The 18,798-nt window shown below is 37.7% G+C and overlaps 1 protein-coding gene across 3 annotated transcripts in view; it reads left to right on the forward strand.

The window, feature by feature from the left end:
• The first annotated feature begins 6,786 nt into the window (after nt 1–6,786).
• The window catches only part of LOC132040695 (protein TRANSPARENT TESTA 9), a 46,885-nt gene continuing 34,873 nt past the window's right edge, over nt 6,787–18,798 (forward strand). For 2 of the 3 annotated variants that reach the window (XM_059431348.1, XM_059431349.1), the window contains exons 1-3: nt 6,787–7,222; nt 18,528–18,579; nt 18,703–18,779. In XM_059431348.1, the coding sequence (XP_059287331.1) occupies nt 7,170–7,222; nt 18,528–18,579; nt 18,703–18,779 (182 nt within the window). In that variant the 5' untranslated portion in view covers nt 6,787–7,169. Of the gene's footprint in view, nt 7,223–18,527; nt 18,580–18,702; nt 18,780–18,798 lie in introns of those variants that run through there. The other variant, XM_059431350.1, reaches the window with a different exon arrangement.

Here is an 18,798-nt window from a genome sequence, read left to right on the forward strand (position 1 = left end):
TATAATGACTTTAACTTTCATGGGCGGGCCCGGATTGGTTTGATGCATATCCGTGGTTCCCGAGACTTTCCTTTGTATAGTTCTAACGACTTTTTGAAAGAACTTGCATGACTATCGCCTTAACCCCCGAGTGTTAATTACTTGTTTATCTGTCGAGTCTGGACTGATGATTTATATGTATATGGTTTGGATACGTGTCTATGGTTTCTAAGGTTCTATTTGATATGTTCCCGAGTGATCCTCGGAGGAAACTTGACTTGACTATTGTTTGGCTTTTAAACGAAGGTTCTTTTTGATCATTCTTTGAGTCGGTAATGATGATTTTTATGCATATAGTTTCTCACTACTCTGCTCGTGTGAGCTGTTATTGTTTCTTTCACTGCGTCCCGGGCCAGGGCATGTATTCGTGCACGACTCTACTGTATTATTCACCGCGACCCTCACTAGAGGGCCGGGGCATGTTATATGTATATGATGATATTCACCCGTCCCTCGCTAGAGGGCGGGGCACGTTATATGATATGATAATGATATGATGATATGTGGGAGGCGGCCAGGATGGCATATGATGACTTCATTCACCGCGTCCCTCACTAGAGGGCCGGGGCACGTTATATGTATATGACATGATGATTTTACTTACCGCGTCCCTCACTTGAGGGCCGGGGCACGTTATATGCACATGACATGATGATTATCTACTTATGTTACTCAGTCCCATAATGAGGCGGATATGATATTGATACGCATGATTTATGTTTGAAAGGCAAGTCTTATGATTTTCTATGCTCCTTATTTCAGTATGATCCTGTTTACCGTATTCCATGCTTTGCATACTCGATATATTAAAATCTTGACCCCTTTCTTCGGGGGCTACGTTTCATGCCGCGCGGTACGGATCCACTTCTTTGGTGATCCGCCGGCTTAGGATTCTGTTATGTCTTTGTCTTGGAGTGCTCACCCGTTTGCGGAGCCCGTATTTTTGGTACGGACTCTTTTGTTGTATATGTGTATGTCTATTCGGGGGTACGGCGGGGCCTGTCCGTCATATGATTACCGCGTTATGCTTACGGAGTACCGTAGACATATGTGTGGGTTGTGGGTAGTCGCTGTTCAGTTGTGCTTGTGTTCCGAATGTTCCCCAGGCTTATGTATGATATGTATATATGTGTACGCGACGCCGTGCCTTTCCGCATGTTTAAGTTCCTATTATATTGCTATGGTATGATTATAGTTGACGGATGTGTACGAGTGCCCAGCTCGGGCACGAGTCACGGCCTACGGGGTTGGGTCGTGACAGTTTACTACCGCGTTCTTTCTCATACAATACTTATTCCATGTTCTAAATGTCATTTATAACGTATTTATAATCTCAACATATCCATTTCCATGATTCATTCCAACTACTACTCAACAATGATACTATTCACACATTTATGACCCATTTTCTACACTCTTCTACAATCCAAGTATTTCAACTTATTAATATTTCAAACATTATGAAAATACCATGAAACTTACCTTAGATAGCGTAGAAACAAGTCTTGAGTGGAAGTATCCTTCTTGCACCAAAACCCTATTTCACTTCTCTTGGGATTTTTTGACTTAGATGGCTTTAATGGGTTTCACACTCTTGATTCTTGTTGGTTTGATGAAGTTGATCATCAATTTCCTTTGTGTTCTTGTGGATGAAGTGTGGAGAGAATGTTTTAGAGGTTTCTTGAGTTGTGGAGATGCAAAAATGAAATGAATTAAAGTGAAGGAGAGGTCCCTTATATCATTTAAATTCGGACAGAACCGAACATACGGACCAACATACGGTCCGTATATTTTCAACGGCCGTATGTTTGGTCCGGTGAAGTATGCCATCTTTGAAATTTGAATCTACGGTTGGACATACGGTCGAAGTGAATTTTATACGGCCAGGTATGTCGTGCCGTATGTTGACTTTTCGAGACTTGTTCTCGTCGACCCGTTTGATCTTCGATCCTTATGGAACCTTCTTAACACTTGTTTAACACCTCAATACCAATTTAAGGGACGTTATAACTCTTCCTCAAAGCATCATTAAAACATCATTAACTCGATACTCGTAATTAACTTGTCCCAAGACACGACATATGACTTGCTTTCCTTAACAACTTCCTCTCCTTATCTTGAATGTCTTTGAAAATATTAATTAGGACCCTCAAATGCTATTTCTGGCTTATCAACTCATCGTATACGTCATGCCCTTCGCTAGTTTATTCACTGTATGCTAACGGGAAATTTCCCAGGTGTAACAATGATTATAATCATCCTCATGGCTCTTTAATGGTGAAATTGAATTAGAAACCCTAGAGTATTAATGAAACTTCTAAACTTGTTGGGTTATGATTATTATCGCTTAGTTATCATCTAAATGCGTTGGTTAGTTGCTATTTGTCATAAATTGAACATTTAGAGACATAAACTAAGTGATTGGAGACCTAGGGTTCTATAAAAATGGTGTCTTGCCATAGAAACAGTAATGGGAATATTGATAGAATGTGGTTATAAACTGATGATTAATGCTCGCTAAGGGTCTAAATAGGTTGTTTATCACCTAGAAAATCATCCAACCCTTGGAATGGGGTAAGGGAAGGGTATTTTGCGTTGGAACTTGTGATTGAGTATTATGATTCATTGAGCCCTCTATTTCTAGACTTTGAGCGTTCTGAGGCTTTGAGGAAAGGAAAGGCTGTAGCATAGTGACTTGCATTGTTCCAGCTCTGCTTTGAGGTAGGTTACGGTTTACTTGAGTTAAACTTTGATTAGTTGAATGTATGTTTGTGATTCATTAGGAGAAAGCATGTCTAGTATTCATTACATGATATTGTATAGTTGAGCTCCTATGTGTTGTGATTAAATGTTGTGTACGCTTCATGCCATTATTTCTGTGTGATTCAATCTGCAGTGGTTGTATTTTAATGAGAAGTTAATATAGTCTTCTCGAGGGTAGTGTGACATGAAATGATGATGTGAATATGGATATTGAGGAGGTAAGAAACATTGTTCTGTAAAAGGTATGACAAGGCATATATGTGGCCTAGATTATGGGCTCGTGGTCCGAGGTTAGTTCCGAAAACGAGAGGTTTATTGTTATATCCAGTTTCCGAGGTTCATTTCGGAGCGGAGGTTGTGCTCGGGTCAGAGGAATGTTCCGGAACGAGTGGTACATGGACACCATGGGTCCCCTGCAAGTCATGACTACTGAGCGATGACATCAGATAGCATGTGTGCACAGCGAGTGGGGGTATAATGTGCTTTTATCTCCATTGTAGTTAACGTGTTGTGATTCTTGGCAGTTCGGTGAATTGTGGTGTTCGTCTGTGGTTGACTTGTTTTGATGTATTGATATTCGTGTATGATTGACTGACTTGTTTATTTTAGTGATTTCATATGATATGCGTGATACTAATCTTAGTTGGCCTATGATGCCTACCGGTACATGGTGTTTGTACTGATACTACCTTCCGCATTCTTTGAGTGCGATTTTGATATAGAGATCGCTACTCGTCCTCACATCTAGCGTGGAGGATATTTGTCGTGAGATTTTGGGGTGAGCTTCTTCTCATGCGTGGCCAAGATCTCCTACTTATGATGTCTTTTCTCATTCTGGACATTATGGATATTTATTAGATAGATTTCAGTTCTTAGACGTGTTTTTGGCTTAGAGTCCTGTACGATGACTTTCGGATTTTGGGAAATTTGTAATAGTTAGACTTCCGCAACTGTTTTAGTATTTTATGGCATGACTTACCCAGTTTAATTGATGCATGAATGAGTATATAATCGTTTGACTTGCTTAATATAAAATCAGACTTGAATGGAAAGAGATATTGTGTGTTGGTTCGCTCACTAGGATTTAGTTAGGTGCCAGTCATGGCGGGTTGGGTCGTGACAATGAGACATCTAGTCTTGGGGTTGTTAGTATTATGTTTGGATTTGGAGTTTGTTAGCTTCCACACTTGTATCAGATTCATCCTATGTTTAAGGTATTTTGTTCTATTAAATTTAATTTTGTTTTCATTATTTAGCTTTGGTTAATTATTGCTTAATTCACCTGACTTAGGGATAGTTGGGTGCCATCATTGCTAGGGGCATTTTGGGTCGTGAAATTGGTATGCTATTGTTTTTTCCCTAAGTATTTCAAATTATATACAAAATCGTCTAAATAGGGTAAGATTTAAAAATATGTGCTCAAGTTGATTATAAATTGTTCCAAGTAATATAGAGTGTAAAATTCTCTACATATATTTTAGGGATAAGGCATAGAAACACACACCTAAACTATGACAAAATTGCCAACTATACATCTAAATTATATGGGGGGTCCCTATGACCCCTGAGCTTATTTTTTTCATATTACTTCATCAATTACCTAATAAAGAAAATAAGTTAAAACGCAAAATGTGCAAACACACGCTTATTCAAAACTAAAAAAAAAGAGGTGGGGGGTGGGGTCTTAATATCTATTTTCATTTGATTCGTTCAGACGTAAACGATCGGAACCTCATCCTCTCTCAAACCCTTCCTCCTCCTTCTTTCACTGTTACGATCTCCATCTATTCTTTTATTTATTTTTTCTTAATCACTTGATCAAATTGTCGCTCGTCATTACCCTTTGGTGTATTCAAGCTTAATTCTTTATTTGCAGTTATAATTTTGTCGACAGTGAAAGAAGGAGGACAAAGAGTTCGAGAGAGCATGAGGGTCTCATCATTTATCTTTGAAAGAATCAAATGAGAAAAAGACATTAAGACCTTTTTTCTTAGATTTGTAGTGCGAGTTTGCATATGTTGTCTTAATTTATTTACTAGTTAACTAGTTGCATGTGGCCCGGGCTTAACTCATGATACAAACTTAGTAAATTTAATTTAAAAATATTATAATTTATGTCATTTTTCGATTGCATAATTAATTTAATCTAGCAACACGTTAATCATGTCTTGTTGGTAAGTCTTCATAATTATTAAAGTTTTTTAGTCACATAATTGCATAATTTTTAAAGAATAAATTATATATGAGGAAGGAAGTTTGGAAGGACAATTAACAAATACAAAGGGACACAAGATTCGATATTCATTAAAGAAGCAGAATTTTGGTGATTTAAAACAAATAAAGGTTGTGTTCGGTATGAAGGGAAATATTTTTCAATTTTTCATGTTTTGTTGGTTAAAATTTTTGAAAAACATTTTCTTTAGAAAAATAAATTCCTTAAAATGACTTCCATAATAGAAGTAGGGAAATCAAGTTCGACAAAGTGGCTTTCACATTCATTGTGTCCTCCCCACATTCCAATATACCTCATCTTCACTCCCACCATTGTAGCTCCCATCCCCACCAACCACCACCGCACATCACCACCCCACCTCTCATAGTACTTGTCTAGGTTATAGACAAATGATTTTGGCATAATATTTTTGCTTACACCAAAGATGAGAAGTTAAGTAAGCAACACACTTGTTTTCCTAGAAATTATTTTTAAAACAATAATTTTAGTGAAAAATATTTTCTTCATACCGAACAAATCTAAAAGAATATGGAGTACTAATTAGTAAGACCTGGCAAATGTTTTAATTGGAAATGAAATTGTGATTCCAAATTTACATGAATTTTATCAAAATGTATGATAATAAAAATAAGACATAATGGCCAAAAATACACACGAACGATCACTTTTTCGTGAGCTTCTACATGAATTATCGGGTGTGAGTTTCTACATGATTTATCACCAACTATTTAACAAAACACATGTCAACTATCGGTTATTTCATTTTTACGCACTCAACTATTCAGATAAGTTATGAGGTAAGTTTGACTACTACTTCCTACGTCTCAAATTATTTGTCGCTTTTTCGTTTTACAAGCTCTTTAAGAAATTATAATTAGGAGAGGTATTTGATCACTTTAGCCTTAGTTATGTCTAAGTTATATACTCCATCCTCCTTAAATCATCGGTCGCTTTTTTTGTTTTACAAGCTCCTTAAGAAATTATAATTAAGAGGAGTATTTGACTACTTTACCCTTATTTATGTCTAAGTTATAATCTATTTCCATTAAACGTTTATCTATTTTTATGTGCCGTCTTCATTAATAATTCTACTAAGCGTACAATGAGGAAAAATAATTAATTGTACCTTGAACTTTTATAACAACAAATAATTTTAAATAACTATGTTTAGTAATCACAATAAATAATTTTAGACCGAGGAAATAATTTTTATATAGTTACTTAATGATAAGAGTAGTATAGGACAAATTAATAAATCTTTCCTAATTTGTTAAAATAGACAAATAAAAATAATTATTTTTAGTATAAGGAACAAGCAACAAGAAATGGAAGGAGTAATCTAATAACGTACAAGAAGATATCCACCAAAAATTATTATATATGGTGTCAATTTAATTCAATTACAAAATTTCAAGTGGGAATGATCATAAGAAAATGAATGAGAATAACGAAAATAGGTAAGCAAAGAACAAATACATGGCAACCCATTCTTTCGAAGAATGATGTGAAGACTACAAAAACTTAACATCCTCACTCATATATAGTAGTAATAATTAGTAAAATGAATTAATAATATAAATAAAAAAAGAGTTCAGGAGATCATAAGACCTCTCTGAATAGTTTAGGTGCGTAATTAACAATTTTGTCATAATTTATGATCCCTAAATTTTATGTGACGAGATGGGTCTCTCTTTCGACGGTAGTCACGTAAACCCACACTCCTTTATCTTAACCCGAACCAAATACCGATTCTGCCAGCTCCTATCCGAATCCGAAATGCAAAATAATTGGGAAATAGTAAAATCCACATCGGGATTCAGGCGAGAGAGAGAAAAGGCTGAAAGCTCCACACTTGGAGAGAATTTCCTCTATTGACATATTCCCCTTCTTCTCCGATCTCGCACGCACAAACACGCACACACTTGTGGGTGTTTGTGTCTCAAATTTCCTCAAACCCTAGTCCCCTCTCTTGGGCGATCTCCATCTTTATACCTCTGTGTTACATTACAGTGAAGAAGAGAGGTAATCGATGATCGGAAGACGCTGTGACTTCTTCTTCAATTGAAGTCACGGTATGAGCTGTGGTGAATAATTTATTGCTAATTGTTATTACTGCTAGACTAGAAGTCACGCCATGTGGTTCTCCTTTTGGAGATCCAGAGACCGATTCTCCTTGGATGAATTCAGGTAACTCTCACTCCCTTGGAATACTAGTACTGGATTATAGATTGATCCTTGCAATGTTCTAGATTCATATGGAGAATTTATTTAAGTGTATAATTGTTGTAATTTATATATACAAAGAAGGTAATACTGTGAACAAAAGTCAAACTGGTTTTACACTGTGGAGCTAAAGTGGATTTACTTCTTTTCTTCAAGTCAAAGTGGTTATAGAGTTCTGCTTATTTTTGCCCCTCTTCTTTGACTGCATTTTACCTCTTTTACAAGGAACAAGTATTGTTTGTTCCTTTAAATTGTGAGAGTGAAACAACATGTACATAGCTTGGACGATGAATGTGACGACCCAAAAACCAGGAGGCCATGATCGGCAAACGGCTCCTATTACATAACCCTGTCACAGTCTATATATGCCATATGTCTCAACACACAAAACTTTCATACAACAACAACATACCCAGTGATATCCCACATCAAACTGAACTTCTGATCCAATTTTTTTCTGGTTTGAATCGAATTGCCAGTTTGGTGCGGTTTGTTGGTTTTCTTTAACATCCCTAGCCGTACGAATAAGACAAGGTATGCTAGCAAACCCGAGACTTTTCACGACCTTGATGTGACTCGTCATAGATTGCCATTAATATAACTCAAACTATAATCCTACGCCACTACATATGGTTTCTGGGTAAAAGCCACCCAACTTGAGGAGATGAATATTGTTCTCAATTATCTACGGTTCCTCCTAAAAGTCATACTTTTAATCATATATGAAATACTGCGTTCGGGTTTAAAGAACATATAAATCTATATTTCATTTGTTTCATTCATAAATCTGTGATCAAAATCATAAAATGGATAGACATAAATATCAAAAGTATCTCTCACTGAGAGGTAGTTAATACTAATCAATAGTGTGCTAGATTTTGTATCCACATATACTATGTCTCCGTTCCCATTGCCTGCATCAGTGGAAAAAAGACAGCCAAAAATAATGGACAAGTTATGAAGGGGTATTTTGTGGCTAGGGGAATAGACAAAATGAGTCTTTCAACCTGGTAGAATGGGATATGGTTTCTACTGAAAAGAAGGTTGGGGCCATGGGGATCAAAGAATTGAGGGTTCAAAGTATCAGCTTCCAACACAAATGGCTCTGGAGAATTAATTGGGAGAAGTGGGCTTTATGGAGAGATGTTATTATTGCTAAATATGGACTTCTCAACCATGGATTACGAAACAACCGTAATATTCTAATTCATATGGGTCTGGAGGCATATGAGTCACAGTGGCCCTCCTTTCTATCCAAGACCTCAATTATGATTGGGGACTGCTAGGAAAGTAAGGTTTTTGGACAAATATTAATGAAATCAGAATTGATGAAAGGAGGTGAAGTGCTATCTGGAGGTGTTGACGGTGTTTCTAGGGGTTAGGGCTAAGATCAAAATATCGTCAAAGAAAACCAAGATGATTTTTTTGAGATATGGTCTAAAAGGTCATTCATTGTGGAGTTGAAGGTAGAGGGAGAATTTGTACGTCCGAAAGGCTTCACAAGAAATTCATATGCCCAAAATGAGTTCGGAAAAAAAAAGTTTTATGGATATCAGTTGGCTGGACATGAATTTGATGGTACCCTGAACGGAGGTCAGTCTTTGAAAAAATAGTAGCCCCATGTAACTCATCGATATTAGGTGTATGATATTTGTCTGGTGTAGTTTTTTTAAGGCATCAACACGTTCCATGAATCATCTTTTTAACTAGTAGACTTGGCCTTGCAAAGGGGCTTGAACTTGGGCGAATGAAGTCAGATTCCAGTAAAGCAACTACTTGGTTCTCCAGTCTTTTGGTCATGGGGGTAATGAGTAGGTCTAATGTTTGGAGGTTTGGAATTTGATAACAAGGTAAATGGTGTGAGAATGTGTTCTAAATGGCCAGAGAGAAGTTGGCTCGTTGAGCACATATTGGAATCATCGTAAAGTGACTAAACTTGGTTACTTGGTGTGACTTAAACTTTATTAAGAGATTGAAGTGTAGCTGTTGCTGAGTTGGCCGACCTGACTTCTGGCAGCTTGTAACATTTCCTTTGCTAGTTGAAAATCATGAACATGTCCTCCCAGTTGGCTTGCAGAGTGTTGACGAGGCTGTTTTATACCAAAGACCAAATCAGCACCCCTGATGGAAAAGGGTAGTGATTTTGCATAATGGTTAGGCCTGGTAATTGAACTTTCAAATTTCGACAAACATTGTTGCAGCGAATTATCTAAGTTGCGCGGACTCTTCACTTTCATAAATTTGTCGGATTCTCCAAAAATACACTACTTTTGGAGTGTCCGACACGCACCCGCCAATATTTTTGAATAGTCTGAGTAACATAGCGAATTATATCTCCGTTCTGTACACTGCAGGTTGGAATGATTTCTATTGGAATTGTAAGCTCCTCCACAAAATTATGCATCGACCCTCTATCGACAAGAATAAAAAATTGGTGCGGTTGATTGATCCTTGAAGTTTCATTTTAGCACCAAAGAAGTTCCCCAAAATTGCATGAAAAGAAATTTCAACAGTCATTTTTTGGTGGTTTTGCATCGTCAACATTAGTCTCAACATCATCGTCTAATTGTTTGCCATCCCTGAACTCCATTAGTGACAAGTTTTGGATTTGGAATTGTTTCCGAGCAAATTTTTCATTACATCGGTAATAGTCCTTTAATTTTTTGCTCAAAGATCCCATACTCAAACCCGTTGGGGTTGGCATGTTGTCCGTCATGCGATTTGTGGAAAGATTTGGTGGTTATTGGTACGTTTTTTGGCAAAAGGTGTTTATGGGTTGGGTCTACTGAGTGTGTTTAACTTGAGCCCTCTGATGCTACAATGTGGGCCTAATTTTTGTTCAAATTCAAGGGCTAAACTCATGGCCTTGTACACTGTTCTGGGTTTGTCAATTCTTACATAAGGTTTTAATTCCTTTATAACCCAATTAAAAGCACACTTAAGAGACATGATCTGGCCAATTTGTGACTCTTGACGGACACTTTGCAAATTCTTGATGGTAATTATGTTTGTTGGATACTATAGAGATGCTTGTCCGGATTTTGACCTCCGCAGGACCAAGTTTTCTTGCAACTCATTAACAAGTTCGTCCCAAATAAACAAAGTTTGCTCTCGATTAATCCAAGAGCAGAGGTCAAGACCGTCTCCTCCGAGATACATAGTTGCAATATCGACTTTATGATCATAAGGAGTTTGATAGTAACGAAAATATTTTTCTTCCTTCAAAATCCATCCTTTAGGGTCACCATGTTCCAACTTGGGAAATTCCATCTTTGTATGTAGCCTCCGGGACCACCATGGACTGTCAATGTCGTCGTTTTCTTGCCAAGCGGATAGTCCTCCATCACGTGTTCAACAACTGGTTTCCTCTTGTTGGGTGTGGCTAATTTGGGCTTTCAATATGACAACTTCTGCTGCCTTTGGATTTATTGTGTTAAGCTTTGCTGATATGGCTGATAATTGTTGGGCAATAGATTCAACGTTGGGCGTGTCATTCTTGGGAATTAGAAGATCTGGTGTGAACCATTTTTGATCATTTTGCTTTGATACCAAGTCTAATAGTAACTAGAAGTAGAGAATATAAGAAGTAGAACAATAGAAGGTAATTATTGGCAATAATTTGTGCAAGAATCTTAAACACAATTACCACAATTAAGTTGTCCGCATGGAGAGGACAAGACTCCAAAATACATAACTAGTCCTAATTACATATTTATAGAACAGACAATAGGATAAGACCAGACAACTAAAATTAGGAATAGAATAAACTGTTGGAGCAGGTTTGGAAGCATTTGTTGGTTGGGTTTCTGCAGATTTGCACTTCAAAAACTGCAGAAGTTGTACTTTATCAAGACCTCTTCAATTCTTTATCCTCTGGTCGATATTTTCTTCTATAATAAGTCTTTAGAGGTGGGCCTGTATCATTTGTTGTCTTCTTTTATGCACTTATGGTTGTAACCATAGCACATTTTTAGTGCTGGTTTTCCTAACATCAAAAATATTTACCAATAAAAAAAAAAAAATGAAGAGATAATCCTATCTCCAACTTGCTTTATGTCACACCCCGACCTTACTAGGGTGTGATGGGCACCCGACCCTCCTCAGAGTCGAGCGAACCCTTAGACATTCGCGTAATAAAACCTGCCATTTCGAAAATTTCTTAAAACATGGGACTTTTCAAACAACAATCATTATACACATTCTTTTAACATTTACAAGTTATTCGCACTTCCCGACGCACCATCCACAGGTCCGCAAAGTCTCTAACATAAACTAACAACCACGACACGAACACTTTGACTCGCAACAACTCCGAACCGAGTGAGTCGCCAATTCGCGGAGACAACTTCTAGCAAGTCTTCTTTCGTATCCTGCGCGGTAGAAAACCTCGATGGGATATGTATCGAGTATGTAAAGCGATTACAAATAACAATCACTACTCAATTTAGAGAAAAGAAATCACAACCAAGCTCATTACCTCGCAGCCCCTCGGGGAGAAAATATAAACGTATACGGGGTCCTAAACAACCCTTAAGTAAATAATAACGAACACACATTCCTTAAGCAAAGGATGCAACCTAACCCGTGTGTCGCCTCCGACATACCAATGAAATAGTCCGACGGGTTAATAATGATGATAATAATGTTAATAATAATAATAATGATAATAATAATATTAGTAATAATAATAATAGTAATCCCTTTGAGATATAGCCTAATAATGATAGTCATTCGTTGTGGAGATAGTAAGGTAGCCCCTTCGCATTGGGATAATAATGACGATAGCCCCCGGCACGCCGGTCCGACATACGTCTATCCTGGCCCCATCGGACGTGTCGCCCCGCATTCAAAGCTCCTTTTATGGATGCCACTCGTGACATACGGACATATCCCGGCCCCATCGGCATGCCACTCGTGACATACTACTAATCCCAGTTCGGGCATAATGATAATAATAATAATAATATTAGATATCGCACGCCCCCTCTCGGAGCGGTTTTGAAAAGTTTAAATAATAAATCTCACACCCCCATCCTGAGTGGTTTTGTACGCACCCCTTCGGAGGGTTTTAGAAAAAGCCTTAGAAAATAATATATCACACCCCTTCGGAGTGGTTTTAAGAAAGCTTTAGAAAATAATATATCACACCCTTCTGAGTGGTTTTGTAATATTTGTTTATAAAATATCACACTTTCCTGAGCGGTTTTAGAAGAGTTTATAAAATATCACTTAACGGAGCCATTTATGGTAGTTTTAAGACAATTCGATTACATTCCTCCGCAAGTTACGACGTTTGAGCATTTTAACAAGATATAAGCATTCTAGTTCAATCGCACTGAATAGTGTTCAATTGAATCTTGGATGAAACGAATAACCCCCGAGGCTCAAATTCAAGCCTAGTATACTACAGGATATGCCAAAAGTTAAGGAGAGGATAGCTTCACATACCTTTCTTGTCCTTTACGCTTGCCAAAACTCCAATCCCGTTTTGGTCATAACTGGGTCATCCTTACCGCTTACTATTCACGCAAGTCGACATTTCAATCTTTGGATTTGGCTACCGAAATTTGGAAAGACTTCTATACATATATCATCCCCGAGGTTCAACTCGGCTCAAAACAATCAACAACAATGTTTAACCCGTATCAATCATAATGCCACAACCATGCTAGAATTTCCAATTTCAATCCAAGGTACATTACCACAACTTAATCAATATACCATTTTCTTCAAGACCTTCCAACTCCAATAAGAACAATAAAACTTAATAACTCGCGCATTAACAACATCACGCTACAACATTATATTTCATCCACGCAAATAAATTCTTGAGACATGCTTCCAACAAATTTCAATAATTTCAATCTAAACTAAAATCATTAAGCTTCCACTTCTCACCATCAATTTCATTACAACAACAACCAAAACACAAGATAGAACTTGCTTACCATCCTTTTTACAATACAACACACACATGCACGCCCTTCACACCACACACACCCCCACTTTCCACACAACTACACCCCATCTCCATGCTTTTCATGAATTTCACTGTTCCACATTCTATAACATACACAAACACTAAATAAAATAATTACAACATAATTTCCACACACATATGTGCATGCACCGCCACACCTCTATAGTCTTGTTCTCATGAATTTCATTCATTCTCATACTCTACAACATCCACAACCATCCATAACATATAAAGGAATGAATTCTTACCTTGTCTCTTTCCTCCTTTTTCTATAAGGCTTGCAAACAACATATGTGATTTATGCTCTAATAACTACTCCACTTTGGACCCTTCATTTAGGGGTTTGGCTAAGAGAATAATGAAAACTTTCAAATTTCGGGAATTGATAAACGGCTTTTTTCTCCTCATATTTTGTTCTTGAAGTTCTTGAGAATTCTAGGAAATATTATGGATAAAAGATGACTTAGTCATCTTTTTAAACTTGTTCCATAACTTGCGTTGCACATGCCCTTCTCCTAATTTTTCTAGATTTTTCTCTCTTTTTCTTGAATTTAAAAGATGACTTAGTTGTCATCATTTGTCATCCTTTCCTTTTCTTTCTTTTTTTTTTTCCACACGAATAGTCTCGCTTGGGACTTTCGCTTAAGCTTAGGTGAAATTACCATTTTGCCCCTGACCTTTTTCAATATTACCGTTTTGTCCCTAATCTTCCACATTATTTTCATTGCCATTTGGAAATTTCTCTTTTTACCCTTGATTTCTCATGTATAATGTCCATAAATGACATTCGTAACAGCTCGTGCATTAAAATAACTCTTGAAAATGATCTTTTCCTTAGCTTGTCGCGACTTCCTCGAATTACCCGAATGCATGAAATACGGGATATGACATCCTCCCCCCCTTTAGAACATTCGTCCTCGAATGTTCAACTGATCTCAAAAAATTGGGTAGTATGATACTCGAGGATCCCTCTTATAATTGTTTTTTTTTTCATACTCATTCTTGTTAAGTTCGACCATATATTCTCCCCCCTTTTTAAGGGAGGGCTCCTTGCGGTCCGAACGTTCCCCGATTCAATCACAACGGGGCATCATACGCATTCACGCGTGTATACATAATCATTATCAACTAATCCACAAAATCAAACGTAGTTCATTCCTTATTCCAAGCCATAGCGTTTTGCATCTCGCACATCGCGCTGGCTCCTTTTATAGTCTCCAACCGTCTTGTACATTCTAATTTCTCATTGTCCTCGGATCCATATTTGCTAAAATTTGGCATACTTCTGTCACCCATTATGAAATTGCTCCCACCTCGAAAGACGCTTAACCTCGCAACTTCGACAGTTCCCCTTCGGGTATTATCACGTCCACTTCCACACATGACCTTTACTACATAATCAGAGCAAAGTTTCACAGATTCCGATACATGTTCGTAACACATCCTTTCTTGTACATTTACGATTTTACCCTTTTTGATTCTTAATGCTCACCTTCAATTTCATTCTCCCGACTTACATTTCAGTAATACTTCAATATTCTTACCTCATCCAACACAGCCGTCCGCACCGTTGTTTACCATGTACTTTGTAAATCGGATGCCATAGATGTTTCTTTTGTCGACGTCGTCCTTCCGTAAAAGGTTAGTACAGTGTCTTCATACCCTACGACCGGGCTCTATCGCACGATCTTAGTGGAAGAAGGTCAACATTTGCCCCGTAGCCCTCCGTTATAAGCGTGGCGCGCAACACACCATAAACAGTTTTGGACACGACTTTGCCGAGCCAACCCACAGGTGTTTACACCCCGGGTGTGATGGGCACCCGACCCTCCTCAGAGTCGAGCGAACCCTTAGACATTCGCGTAATAAAACCTGCCATTTCGAAAATTTCTTAAAACATGGGACTTTTCAAACAACAATCATTAACTGGAAATACACATTCTTTTAACATTTACAAGTTATTCGCACTTCCCGACGCACCATCCACAGGACACTGGGTCTCTAACATAAACTAACAACCACGACACGAACACTTTGACTCAACACTTCGAAGGCTAGACACTCATCTTCCTCTCGTTTGGGGTGTACTGCGTGGCATGAAAACGCGGCCCAGAAGAAGGAGGGTCGGTACGGATATGTGCGAGTATGTAAAGCGATTACAAATAACAATCACTACTCATTTAGAAGAAAAGAAATCACAACCAAGCTTTATAACCCGAGGAAAAATATAAACGTATACATGGGGTCTAGAACAACCCTTAAGTAAATAATACAATGAACACACATTCCTAAGCGAAGGACGCAACCTAACCCGTTGTCGCCTCCGACATACCAATGAAATAGTGACGGACGCTTTGCAATAATAATGATGATAATAATGTTAATAATAATAATAATGATAATAATAATATTAGTAATAATAATAATAGTAATCCCTTCGGATTTTGACCTCACGGGCGTGCGTCGCTTCCTAAGTAATTTAGCTTGCAACTCGGCATAATAATGAATAGTTCGTCCGCGTCCGACATAAACAAAGTTTGCTCTCGATTAATCCATACGAAGCGGCCCCGTCGGGCATGCCACTCGTGACATCTTACTCCTAGATAATGATAATAATAATAATAATATTAGATATCGCACCCCGCCGGAGTGGTTTTGAAAAGTTTAAATAATAAAATCTCACACCCCATCGGAGTGGTTTTGATAGTGGTTTTAGAAAAAACCTTAGAAAATAATATATCACGCCTCTTCGGAGTTAGAAAATAATATATCACATCCTTTTTAGAAGTTTATAAAATATCACACTCCTTCGGAGTGGTTTTTTTAGAATTTATAAAATATCACTTAACGGAGCCATTTATGGTAGTTTTAAGACAATCGATTACATTCACCGGACGTTTGAGCATTTTCCAACAAGATATAAGCATTTTCAATCGCACCGAATGAATAGTGTTCGAATTTCGAATCGACTTTCGTTAACCCCCGAGGCTCAAATTCAAGTAGTATACCTCATGTTGAAGGAGAGGGATAGGCTACCTTTCTTGTCCTTTCAAAAACTCCAATCCCGTTTCGTCGCATCCTTTGGACTATTCATGCAAGTTGACATTTCAATCTTTGGTTTCCATTTGGCTGAAATAATTATTGGGCAATAGATTCAACAACCAAACGTTTAACCCGGCTAAAATATCAATCATAATGCCACAACCATGCTAGAATTTCCAATTTCAATCCAAGGTACATTACCACAACTTAATCAATATACCATTTTCTTCAAGACCTTCCATTTAATAACTTAATAACTCGATTAACAACATCATGCTACAACATTATATTTCATCCATGCAAATAAATTCTAGACAGTAGACAAATTTCAATAATTTCAATCTAAACTAAAATCATTAAGCTTCCACTTCTCACCATCAATTTCATTACAACAACAACCAAAACACAAGATAGAACTTGCTTACCATCCTTTTTACAATACAACACACACATTACACCACCACACACACCCCACGGCTTCCACAAGACACCCCATCTCCATGCTTTTCATGAATTTCATACACTATAACATACACAAACACTAAATAAAATAATTACATAATTTCCACACACGTATAGGCATGCGCGCTACACCTCATAGTCTTGTTCTTGATGAATTTCATTCATTCTCATACTCTACAACATCCACAACCATCCATAACATATAAGAATAAACTTGTCTCTTTCCTCCTTTTCGGAAGGCTTGTTCACAACATATGTGATTTATTGCTCTAATAACTTCCACTTGGGACCACCCTTGGGTTTCTGCAGAGAATAATTTTTGATGCAAAACTTGTCCAAGGTTTGGGTGGAATTGATATGGCCGAATGGCCTTTGAGTTTTTCTCCTCATATTTTGTTCTTGAAGTTCTTGAGAATTCTAGAAATATTATGGATAAAAGATGACTTAGTCTTTTTTAAACTTGTTCCATAGACCTCTTCAATTTTTTCTTTTTTTCTCTCTTTTTCTTGAATTTAAAAGATGACTTAGTTGTCATCATTTGTCATCCTTTCCTTTTTCTTTCTTTTTTCCACATAATAGTCTTTCACTTGGGACTTTCATGGCTTAGTGAAATTACCATTTGCCCCTTGACCTTTTTCAATATTACCGTTTTGTCCCTAATCTTCCACATTATTTTAATTGGCCATAGCACATTTTTTTTGCTGGCCTTTCTTAATATTCTCGTAAAATATTTCGTAACAGCTCGTGCATTAAAATAAAAAAAAAATGATCTTTTCCTTAGCTTGTCGCGACTTCCTCGATTAAATCCTATCTACGGGATATGACACTTTACCTCTAAAACCCCGTTCTTAAGTCCTAGCTCGAAACATTTCCTACCACCATTCCTATTTTTATCTATCTCATGATATCATAATTTATAACCCGTGTTGCCCATCTCTCTAACCTTTTGCATGTCTGTTTAGTTTCCTCAGACATGTAGACTAATTCTCCTCTTTTTAATGGTATCCATTAACTCAATCGACTTTCTTGTCAAATCCCATATTCAAGCTACCTTTCCAAATCTGACTCTCTAGGATTAACTTCTTTACCCTCGTCTCTTTGTGATGAGGGATAGGGAACCCTTTCCTAATTTGCACCACATCCGGACGCTGAAGTGTCGAGACTAACTTCTTTGTTTTTGATAAAGATGGCGTGACTAGCTTCTCGACCCACATTGGTCCATGACGTGGGGACCTTTTCCCATTTTGCACCACATCTGGATGCTGATGTGGCGTGACTAGCTTCTCGACCCACATTGGTCCATGACGTGGGGACCTTTTCCCATTTTGCACCACATCTGGATGCTGATGTGGTGTGACTAGCCTCTTTACCTATACACATTCATGATATGATGACCCTAGCTTATACTCCATCACATCCAGGCGGCGATGTGATGGTATCCCTGTTCTATTTTTCATTACATGTGGGTGCCACTAACGTTTGCTTAGGTGAGCACGCCTGATGATATTTGTAGTGTGAGGGTTCATCGTGAATTGGCTTATATCAGTTTACGGCAATGGCACAACCCTTCTCCTCTATCTGGGTTAGGGACTGCCAATGTGAGCTAGCTCTAATCAATGAAGTTTCGGTAAACATGATAATACGTGTGGACAAACTGTGCTGCTTAAGTTGCAGTGGAAAAGTAGTCCTTAGAATTTTAGTACATGATGCTCAGATGATTGTCCATCTTACTATAACAGCTCTGATCATTCTGAGGTTTAAGCTGCATTCCTGCTTATTGTGCAGATTTTTGACTGATCAGCTGTTGAAAGTTCAAGTTGTTAATGAAGTCAACAAGGTAATTACTTTACCTTTCTCATCTCCTCCATATCTCTGGTTTCTGTAACTATATATTTTATGCTGCGCTGCCATCAGGTATGATTATGCTTCATACAATTAAATCTTTTCTTGTGACATGAAGGATTTTGTGATTGAGGCGCTAAGATCAATTTCAGAGTTGATAACATATGGTGATCAGCATGATGTGGCTTATTTCGAGTATGTCTCCACTAAGGAT

Source organism: Lycium ferocissimum, chromosome 12, assembly GCF_029784015.1.
Source record: "Lycium ferocissimum isolate CSIRO_LF1 chromosome 12, AGI_CSIRO_Lferr_CH_V1, whole genome shotgun sequence".
NCBI lineage: Eukaryota > Viridiplantae > Streptophyta > Magnoliopsida > Solanales > Solanaceae > Lycium > Lycium ferocissimum.